This window comes from Prunus mume, linkage group LG2 (assembly GCF_029339155.1).
Source record: "Prunus mume cultivar Tortuosa linkage group LG2, ASM2933915v1, whole genome shotgun sequence".
Taxonomy (NCBI): domain Eukaryota; kingdom Viridiplantae; phylum Streptophyta; class Magnoliopsida; order Rosales; family Rosaceae; genus Prunus; species Prunus mume.
The window spans coordinates 36,017,435-36,028,392 of NC_142699.1; the positions used below are offsets into that span (position 1 = coordinate 36,017,435).

General features: G+C 38.2%; 1 protein-coding gene and 1 pseudogene across 2 annotated transcripts; both read right to left on the bottom strand.

Annotated features, from left to right (window-relative positions):
- Nucleotides 1-596: 596 nt before the first annotated feature.
- Nucleotides 597-6,342, bottom strand: LOC103323007 (putative histone-arginine methyltransferase 1.3). Of its 2 annotated transcripts, XM_089044779.1 has the most exons (15): nt 5,877-6,342; nt 5,298-5,360; nt 4,997-5,099; nt 4,596-4,739; nt 4,255-4,358; nt 4,036-4,134; nt 3,874-3,943; nt 3,539-3,635; nt 2,954-3,008; nt 2,673-2,756; nt 1,680-1,861; nt 1,387-1,559; nt 1,159-1,310; nt 1,033-1,067; nt 597-951 (listed from the first exon to the last, which is right to left on the bottom strand). In XM_089044779.1, exons 1-14 carry the CDS (start codon nt 6,078-6,080, stop codon nt 1,059-1,061), a joined length of 1,539 nt encoding a protein of 512 aa, XP_088900905.1. In that variant the 5' UTR covers nt 6,081-6,342; the 3' UTR covers nt 597-951; nt 1,033-1,058. The 2 variants fall into 2 exon arrangements, with proteins under 2 accessions (XP_088900905.1, XP_088900904.1); XM_089044778.1 differs by lacking the exon at nt 1,033-1,067 and having other exon boundaries at nt 5,877-6,341.
- A 1,356-nt stretch (nt 6,343-7,698) lies between these two features.
- On the bottom strand, nt 7,699-10,896 carry LOC103323006 (xyloglucan 6-xylosyltransferase 2-like; annotated as a pseudogene).
- Between the last annotated feature and the right edge of the window lie 62 nt (nt 10,897-10,958).

A 10,958-nucleotide genomic window follows, 5' to 3' on the forward strand; every position in this document is an offset into this window, starting at 1 on the left:
TTTTTTTCTTTTACAAGCATTTGCAATGGAATGATAAATTATGATGAACAATTTTATACTCCAGTATATTATAGAACCAAAACACCTTTTTAACGTCTCAATTTTCAGATACGTCCACACAAAAATATATATATATATATATATATATTTTTATGTCTCAATATGTATTTTTCCATTATTAAAACCGATAGTGCAATCCAATATACATTAGATCCGCTCCTAAGCTCTAATCAGATTGGATTGAACTGAAAAATCCGCAATCCAATTTTACATTATGCAAATTTGATTTCAAACCATGCACACCCCAGTTTTTTTAAATGTGTGCAACAGGTTATCATACAAACACAACAATCTGCATACTGTTTAGAAATTAGCCTTACCAATAGAGAAGATCAAGCTCATCATTTGCTTGTCCTTCAATACCGCACTCCAAGGAATAGAGCACGTCCAATCGGGAGGGTACATAGCAAAAGGACATCAAATGCCCATGACCTAACTTTGCATGGCATTACTGGTGTCTTCTCATTTCAAAATTTTCCTTTGTAAATCAGTTGGGAAGCATATTGCAGAATGCCCATGACCCCAAGCCTAGAAAATATTTTGCAACAGACCGAGTTTTATTGATAAGCTGGAGATCACGATAAAAATTGCACAAATCTGCTGCACAAGCACTCAAATGAATATCTAATTTACAGGGTTAAGCCCTAACATGTAAATGCAGGAGAGACCAATTAACTGGGGAAGTGGCGGGGACTAACGGGGAACCATAGCAGCACTTGCTAAAGCAGAGCGGTTTCTATGTTACAAACAGAGATGCCCATATCATAAAGTGTCTTTCAACGAACCAGTGGATCTAGCAAAATCTGCCAATGTCATCTTTACGCCAGAACTTGGTGATGGTTGTGGAATAAATTCTGAATCTTCGAAATCCTGAGAGTGAATTGGTATATCCTATAACAACACAAACCAAGTTAGTACACTACGATGGCCAGAAGAACGGCATGGAAATTGCAAACAAATGCAGGACACAACCTGGTACGAATACAAATTTTTTGCTCCTAGAGATCCTGGCGATTTAGTTAAATCATTATTCTTTAACTCAAAAACGTCAATTCAAATAAATCAGAACAGAGTCCAGTTTACGGTGTTAGCCTATACCTGTGCCTGTATTTGCTGATGTGGTTGCTGATCTTGGGTTATTGTATAGGCTTGTGGTTGGGACATTCTATAGTATGGCTCTTTAAGATCAAGTTTACAAGAGGATTCCTGAATTATTCCTCCCTGCTCAGCACCAGGCCCCCACATTTTAGCTGAAGAGTGAAACCGTAACTAGTTAGTAAACCAGCAAAAGAAATCCATAGCCAAAACAAGTAGATAAAAACTGACCTGCCAATGTAAGATATATTGTGTAACTTTGCGCATTGTGGGCAATCATGTGAAGTCGGCCAGTTATTTCTTGTCCTGCCATTACATAAATGGGCTGAGAGAGAACGCAGCGTAATTGGTACCAGTGAGTTGTTGGTGCACCAGGCGCAGTGGTAAGCCACCTTTGTACAGTACTGTCCATATGCGGTGTGAAAGTAGTCAGGAGGCGCACAAATTTGAATCGGAAAGAATATGCAAAAGCAATCAAGCCCACTGAAAATGCACAATACTATTCATTAAAATCAGATGATTACCTCCCGTCAAATAAGACATCAAACCAGCATGCTAACCCATGCACTCTAGTGCCTACAGCAGCAACAAACCGTAATGGTATATCGAATTCATACAAGTCCTCTTCATTTATTTTGGTAAAGTCAATCACATGAGACATTGAAGGAGCCACCAATAATCTTGGATCAAAAGCATCTACCACAGGCTGTATGAAAATAAAACAAGATTAATTCAGCACATCATCAATTCTTAGCAACCAAAACAACAGCCAAAAAAAAATTTAAGCACACAAATCTAGAACCTGGAAGCGTTTAACGATCACTCACCAAGGCAATTCAGCCAAAGAAATCTAGGGATTTGGAAAATCCTCGGCAAGACAAATATTGATGCCACATATGTCCAGGGCTCTTTTTTTATTTTTTTTATTTAAGAGATGCCTCAAACTTTTTCTACAGATATTAAACTTGTAGAACGGAACCCTAGATAAAAGGCTGGGGTAAATCAATAAAAGTAGTTTGGTATCTTACAAAACCATACGATCAACTAAAAGGGAATTGGGCTTTAAATTATGATGGCAGAGGGTATCTAGCTACCCCTTATTTCACAATACCATGAATAGTGAAGAGCATGCCATGAGTTTAACCAGATCAGGAAGAATTGGAGATGCACTAGGTGACATGTCAAGTTTTATTTGGTTTGTCCTCTAGTACATTTTGTATCTCAGAAAACAGTGAAAGCAGAATGTTCATTTCAAGTTCCTCTTTGCTTCAAACGCCTAATTCTCATGGGAATATGATTAAGAAGATACCAGGAAATACTACAAGGAATTACTCTAAATAAATAGAAGCTTTTATTACTAAAGTTCTTACTTAACCTAGGCATGGGAATCATAGTTACAAAAAGAGAACAATATCTCAAAGTTCATCGGTTGAAGACAATTAAGCTAGTTCAACAAAATAATGGATGGCACACTAAATTCCAATAAATTTTAGAGATGCGTAAGAAATAATATAGACCTGTGAAAAATATCCCTGGAATGCAGATGCATACAACGGCTGCAAATCAACACCATAATAATTTTGTTGCTGCCAGAAGAGGGCCTGTATATATAGAAAACAAAAACAATAATGTACATTTCTTCTAAAGAACAAAGGTAGGAAACTGATTACACTAAAAGTTTATAACAGCAATCTAGTAAACTGCACTAGACATGGCTGGTAGGATAGAACTTCCTGAATGGTCATCCATTATGTTATTCTATATATAAATAAACAGGACATGATGATGGCATACACACCTTATTTGCAATTTCAACAAACAAATATTCATCACTGAAAGGTGCCATGTGTATCCTGCAGAAGTAATCAATTTGAACTGATGAGAAAAAAATTAATAGACAACCTTTTTAAATAGGTAATAATACTAATTGATATGAAACTTTTACATTAAATTTGAGTGCAAATACACTACGACCACAAGCAAATGAAATGAAAGAATCTAACATTGCATCATCCAACCACTCAAGGGTAAAATAACATGACCAGGCAACATAAATTTGTTTAATAACAGTATATTTTATCAAAATTTATATATTTTATTTTCAGCTACACCAAGGTTGATATTTTAATGTAGGTGGGTGAGTCCGAATAACAGACCATGTAAATGTATATACATATAAACAACTCTAATTAAGGCAGGACCAGTCAATTTTACTGGCTCACGGTGGCATTAGAATCTAGTATATAAGTTGTTCAAAAGTACAGGTCATATATGAGAATCAAGAAGCAAAAAAATTTCAAGGAGTGTCCAGGATACAGGTAGAATAATGTCAGCAAGAGCTACTAGAAAACAAAATGCAGGAGGAAATGAAAAATCGTTTTACCTTCCTAGTGTAGGGAACATTTTTCCATTTGGCTGAAGAAATCGATCTCTTGCAATGACATAGGTCTCCAACATTCTTTCATTAATTAACAAGGTGCCTAAAGCCATACCAAAGAAAATCTTGTATTAGATTTACCTCAATAATGAAAATTTAAAAATAAAAAATAAGGATCACAGAACATGCTATTCTGATCTTCCAAATATGTTTCGAATTTCTGCCAAGGCTGATGTTGCACAAATAGAGTAATTATAGAGATGAAAAAATACGTGTTTAACATCAAGAAGAGCAAGGAAACATGCTCTTGAATTGGCTAAAGCAAATATATAAACACTTACCCATTGGCTCAGAGATAAGAATATCTGCTTTCTCAGGCAATTCAACCTCCTCAACTTTACCTTTGATTACCTATAATGTAGATGACATACAGTCCCATATGAGGACAAGAATAATGAGAGGAAAGGACAAAAAAGTTAAGAAATGACATAAAGAAGTCTCACTGTTATCCTTTGACCCAGTGAAGGGTTCCCTGCAATTAGCTTGCGAGCATATTCTGCCATTTCAGATGCTTCCACAGCATAAACATGCTTAGCACCAGCCTATATGAAGCATAAAAGAAATAAATGATCATTAGAAGAAACAAAAATAAAGAAGTATGCCAGAACCAGAAATGCAAGATTATGAAACATAAACTTAATTGATCAAAGAGCAGAGTATACCTGAGCAGCAAATAATGACAAAATACCACTACCAGCACCAACATCAACCACCACACGACCCGTAAAATCCACACGATTTTCTATTACTGCAGCATAATAGGTTCCTGAGGAAGGATAAATAGATCATCATTAACACCTGTAAGAGCTACTCATAACATTTTTTACTGGAAACTAATAAAAGCTTGGTATAAATTTATGATGCCCCTGAACCCTATAGATTGAAATAACTGCCTTGTGATCCCTAGGTTTGAATTTTGAAGCTCAAGCAAACTAAATATTTCCAAAATCAAAGAAACATAAGATGGAAAATGAGCACGGAAATTTTAGCTAGGTGGACTAACCTGTCCTAACATAATCTTGCAACATGTTCTGTTGATGTAGCAATTGTCCATAGTAGTGGAAATACATTTTAGCAGAAGATGGCTCTATTTTATCATCAAACTTGCTTTTGGAAGATGATATTTCTCCATTTGGTAGTTTCTCTCCTGAAAGGGTAAACAAAGGAGTCGTCATTGACAGGCATGTAATACTGTAAAAGAGCAATAGAAAACAACTTCTAGGAACAGGACAAAAATAACTCCGTCAAAGTACAGAATAACTAGTGAGACAAATTTAAACCAAATTACAAAAGAGTAACCACAGTTCTGCATCTGCGATGAGCATTCATCTAGTACTTCTTGGGTCAATCTATAAACAAAGAATTATGTTAAAGCACAGATAAGTAAACTTCAAAAAACAGCACCTTGAACAATAAAGTCCTTCTTCCACTGGTCAAATGCATTATGGAAGGCTCCGCTCTCCTCCTCATTTTTAAAATGGATAGTGACTCCCCTTGAAAACAATTTCTGGTTCAAAAGGAGTAACGTCAAAAGATATAAACTTCTGGCAGGACTTTAACAAATCATATGGTAATGCCGCACACAAAAATATAATCAACATGCAAAACAGAAAATTTGCTAATAATTAAGTAGATAGATGCTGGGTACAAAATGTCGAGTAAAATATTCAAAATGCAAATGCACATAGATAAAGTATTCTGTTACCTCTGTGCCCGTATCAGAACCTTCAGATATGCAAACTGACTGCACGGGGCCTAACTTGAATAGCTGAGGAGCACAAAAACGTACACCAAAATCAAATAAAAATACTTAGTTTTCTCCAGAATGAATAATTTAACCGATCATTGAAATAGATGCCTACATTGCGTTCATGGTCACTAAGAAACAAAAAAGTAAGAAAAATGAATAATTTAACCGATCATTGAAATAGATGTCTACATTGCGTTCATGGTCACTAAGAAACAAAAAAGTAAGAAAAATGAAATATCTATATCTATATATACATATATGAATCTTCGAAGGCACACACCACATACAGAGTAAACCGTTCCCTTCGATCAACTATATTGCTCCACTTACGTGATGCTCGAGATACATTTTTTTTTCCCTCTGTTTTTATTTTCCTTCACTTTCTCAGCAACCAAACGAACAAAGAAACCAAATATTTTCTAAACTTACAATGCTAAACTAAAAGGTTCACTCTCTGTTCTTTTATCAGCTTCCTTAGCAGCCAACCGAACAATAGTTAGAAAAAAAAGCATACTCGAAATAACAGAAGCAAACCTGAGCAGTTTGAAGATCGACATTGACGCGAGCATCGGACTCAGCCTCCTGCTGAAATCGAAGCTCTCCAACTCCGTCTTCCGAGCTAAACCGAGCAACCGCAGGCGTCAAAGAAGAAGAAGAAGACGACGACGCAAGCTCAGAAATGGAAGCCAAAACAAACTCCTGCTGTTTCTGCGCTTCTTCTCCTTTCGAGCCCTCCATTATCGCCTCCTCCAAACTCAATCCGAAAATTTATTTATCAATTTTATTCCAAAAAAAAAAAAGGAAAAAAAGCACTGACTTCTTATATAAAAACAGTGTTTGCGAGAGAAAATTAGGGTTTCTTAGAGCAGCTGGAGGGTGGAGAATTTAGAGAGCCGCCAAAGGTAAGAGATAAAACCCCATCGGACAATAGCTTTGGGCTTTTATAGTGTGCGCGGCTGCGAGCTTTGAGTCTTTGAGTGTGCGTTTTAAATGCTTCAGTGAGCTTTGTGAGACTTCACTCTCTTCTCTTGAATGAAGGGAGGGGAACACGTGCTGACGTGGTCGTGAGGTCTTGCTGTTGTTGTTGTTGATGTTGGTGACGTGGTGAGTTTGTGAGTGTTGGATTCGGCGGTGGGACCGGGGGAACGGGTTCCTTGCTTGTTTTGGGACTTCGAAGTGGGGTTTTGGAATTATTCGGAGTTTTGTGGCAGGCCAGAGTAGCTGCGTGCTTTACCTTTTGCTTGGCCCAAATTTAACAGACTCCCCTTTCGCTTTTTTACTAGTGGGGCTGCCCATGGACTGGACCCACCCCCCACTAACTTATACAATACGATGTGTCAGGCTGATAAATCGGAGCCCAAGCACTCATGTCGACCTCGTCTTCGTAAGACACCTGTGTTGTGCCGATTAAACTTTAGTGCAAGTGACAATTTGTTAGAATTACTGACCGAGTCAATAATGCTGGACGATTATGACAAATCTTCCTCCAAATAGTCTCTTGTACACATTATTCTAAATAGACAAATCAATTAAGAGTAGTTTTTGTTCTGTAGAATGGATTACTGGCAATGTTTTTAAAATGCTAAAAGGGCTTTTAAATATTTATGAAAATTCCAAACATTAAGACCCGTTTGATAATTATTTCAATTTTAGTTTTCAGTTTTCGTTTTTTGTGTTAAAATATAGAAGAAAATGAGAGTAAAAATGGGGGTGAGGATGAGATTGAGAGAGGATAGGAGGGAGAGGTAACAAAAGTGAAAACAAAAACTTGAAAGTCAAACAATTTCAAATAGATTTCACTTTTTAGTTTTTGTTTTCACTTTTGTCACTCTTTCCTCCCAAACGGATCCTAAGCGTTTAAATTGTGAAACAACCAAAACTTGATTTGATAAATTTTTATATTCATCAATTATTTAGTGGTCATATTAATGAATCATGTAGGAGGGAATGGAAGGCCTTATAATTTGCAAGCATTTAGTTGTATTCCACAAATGGTGTTGATTTTGATTTGAACCCTGTGGTTGGTGTTGTCACCTCAGTCAAAAACTCAAAGTAGACAAATACAATCTGCCCCAAAAGGATTCAACAAAACAAAACAAAAAATCTTCTTCACCACTCCAAAGTGTAAGGAGCTCCTCCTATACATATATATATATATATATATATATATATTTCCAATCCTCCTATACATATATGGCATATGCATTTCTTCCAAAAAGCCAAGAATTGTATCTGAAGTTTAAAGTCATTTCTAACACAAAAATACATAAAAACAACAAATCAGAATTGACATGTATTATTAAATTAAATTAAATAAATAAAAAAGAGAAGGAAAAAAAAGTGGGAAAAAAAAGCATCAAGAAGATGATGATGATGGCTTGAAATCTTTGTAAGCAGGGTGAAGCAAGCCAAGTTCATACTTCACTTAAGTAGGTTGTGTTCATCCGTTTTGTGTTTACTCCTGAGATGGAATGGCAAAGTTCCCCACTGCCCTGAAAACCATTGGTGGTCAACAAGTCGATTTCTTTGGTGTATGAGCGTCTGCTAGCAATAAAAATTCTAGCATACTTCTTCTAAAAAGATAACTTGCGCCCCAAGTTACTGATTTCTAAGCAAAGCGATTGTGAATTTGGGTGAGGAATATCTCAAGTAAGTTCTTTTCTTGCCTCAGACTTGTGAGGACTTTCACAATTTATCTCAAGATAAAACGGTTGTTCGAATAGTTGATAGAAATTAGACTGCTTTTAGGTAGAATCGCTTTTTACAAAATCGTAAATATATATATATCAACACTTAGAAAGACAAATAGACAATGGAACTCTATTTCCTTTGGATAGAAGACTCGATCCGGCCGACTGATATATGTCCGGATGGAATGGATCATTAACAACTTCAATCGCTAAGCTTCACTGCAAATCAATACCAAAGTTCAATTTTGGCGAGAACTTTAATCTATTTCAAGCTTTTTGGGAAGCTTTTGAGAGGGCATAATTGCAACTTCTTCATCTGAAGGGCGAAGTGGGTGGTCTTGGGGACTTAATGAGTTGAAACTGCACTGTAGAAATTTGTTAAAGTTTTCATATTTGTGAAAAAACTCAAACTCTGCTTGTCTTGGCTTTTGCTGAACCAAATTTGTAACGAGAGAGATGTCGTTTTGAATGATTTATTCTCTAAGTCTGAACTTTGGGAATTCTTGATCTAAAGCTGGTTTCTCTTGGAGTTCAAGTGAGCTTTTGGTTGATTTTGAGTTATTTTTTTGATTGATGAATTGATTGTCTTTTGCCCTGTTCACTCCCTCTTATATTTATAAGAAATGTTTAGGAGTAGGGTTTCTTTCTTAAAATAATGGGCGGCAAATCCTTGTAAAAAGATCTAGAAAGAAAAACAAGAGAGGAAAGGGTTCTAATTAATTCTGTCAAATAGGCTTTCATCAATCAGTTCTTTAAAATCACTTCTCTGTTTTTAACATAATCCCTTTTCTCAATTGTGAGATTTCAACCGTGATGGTTAGTTTGATTTCTTTAGTTTGAACAACTCCCTGCTTTCCTGCTTATCTCTCTCTGAGATTGAAATTTGTTTGTCTCTCAAAAAAATCACCTTCTTTGAATAGAAGAAATATCTCTGAATATATATATATGTTAAGAGGGATTTGATCTTCTGATTTTCAGAGATGTCCCTTCCCACTTGCCAGCTACCGACCCCCTCTAATCAACTCTGTGATAGTTGATTTTATTGACTTTTCAAAGTCTGAGAAGAAAGGTGTCACGTGGGTTTCACGTGGATTCTGAAAACGAGTCTCTTCCTTTTCTTTTAATCATGCTGGGCCCATTCTGTTTTGTCTGGAGCCTAAAGGCAACTGCTTTTCTATTGGGGCCCAAGTTTGCCTACCACGTTTTGATGAGTCTTGAGCTGGGCTCTCTGGTTTTTGGGTTTTGCCTTCCGTTTTATAAAAACCCAAACTGCTTGAGTCCTGTAACTTTTATTCTGGGCCCAATCCGTGTTGGTCTGGGCGAGTTTAATTTAGGCCCAAACAGGTTGCTACTCTCATTCCTAACCCTCTTCACTCTCCTACTGCCCACAGACTTATGGGTGAACCCATACATCTGCAACACCTAATTATCCCCAAAATTGTAAGCCCGATCCATCTGCTTCAGGAACCGCTCCATTGGATAATCCCCGAACTTCCCGCACGGCTTGCAACCCACTAAATGGGTCACCAGCGGCCACCGATGGTCTCTGAAACCAGGATGGTAGCTCTTGATCATCTCCTCGTATCGATCCACCAAAATGCCCCAATACCCGTGCAAATAATACACGCTCTCTAAGTACACCTTCTCCCCCCAAGTCTCTCTCCTTTTTACTAAGATGTAAACCATGGCGGACTGGTCGTCGGCTTCAAAAACGGGTTGGCCTTTGAGTTCCCGGGTCAAAACCTTACCCACCTCGTCTCAAATCTTCCCATTCGGACCCATCGGCGCCCAGATGTCGAGAATGTCAAGAGACCACTGGCAATTTCTCAGCAAGAAGCTTCCGATGTTCAACCCAATCCAATTCTTCTGATCGTACACCATCTCGTTCTAGCCATGCATAACGAAGTTGTGGTCCTTGTAGCGTTCCCATGGGACCTCAAATGCCATGTCGGTGAACATGGCGTCGATGTCCATCCACCATAGAAACTCCACTTCCGAATGGGAAAGCAGGAGCTTTCGGATCGATGGAAGCTTGGCCCAAAACCCAACCATTTCTGTGTCCATAAGCGTGAAGTTGTAGAAGATCTCAATCTCGTGGATCCTACAGTAGTCGATTTTGTTCTTGATCGATTTCAAGAGGTAGTGATCGCCGACCGGGTTTTCACAAAAGTTTGGGCGACGACCCGATTACCAGCAACACTCGGGGCTTATTGGGTCCGAGAAAGTTGGGGAAGCTCGGGTTCTTTTTCAACCAATTGGATCTCTGCTCGTCCCAATCAGATATTTTTGGCCCGAGACTGTACAAAGTGTTCGAGTCCTGCTTTTCGTCGTCGGATCTTGGTTCATCGACGAGGATTTTGGATATGTCGAATGTGGCATAGTTGTTGGACTGGGCTGGGTCGGCTTCCTTTTTTTCGGGTTGGGTGATGGCTTCTTGAAGGACCCGGTGGGGCTCCACGCGCTGGTTGTGGGAGTAGAAGTGCTCGCGATTTCGTTGTAGTCTTGTTCCGGGGTTTCGAATTTGCCAGCATCGATTGTGCCACGCAGGACGACGACGGTTAAGAATAGACAGAGAAACATCGTCGTTCCGTGGCGGAGCATCCTCTGGACTTGGCGGGCCCGGCGACCCTAAGCACCGGTCCAACATTCTAACTCGACTGAGTTGAACCAGAGAGAACTGGAGTGTGAGGTGGTGTTCAGGATGAGGCTGTGGAGCGCAATGCTTTGAATTGTATTTGGTTAGGTTAGGGTGGTAAATATGGTGAGGTTTGTGGGTGTCTATGAAGGAGATGAGGTTTAGAGAAGTGAGAATGGGAAGCGTCGATGGAGCTGAAGAAAGAAGAGATCATAAATATGTTGGGCTTCCTACAAGTTTCTTGTTTTTTTTAAATTATTTTATTAAATTAAAATTTTAAGTTCCTCTCGC

Excerpts from the sequence above, each read along its gene's own strand:
- LOC103323007 (XM_089044778.1), bottom strand. The coding sequence starts at position 6,080 with ATGGAGGGCTCGAAAGGAGAAGAAGCGCAGAAACAGCAGGAGTTTGTT. Across the intron at positions 5,100-5,297 it reads GTTCTGATACGGGCACAGAG|AAATTGTTTTCAAGGGGAGT; the intron begins GTAACAGAATAC and ends CTTTTGAACCAG. Across the intron at positions 3,636-3,873 it reads TCTTATCTCTGAGCCAATGG|GCACCTTGTTAATTAATGAA; the intron begins GTAAGTGTTTAT and ends GTATGGCTTTAG.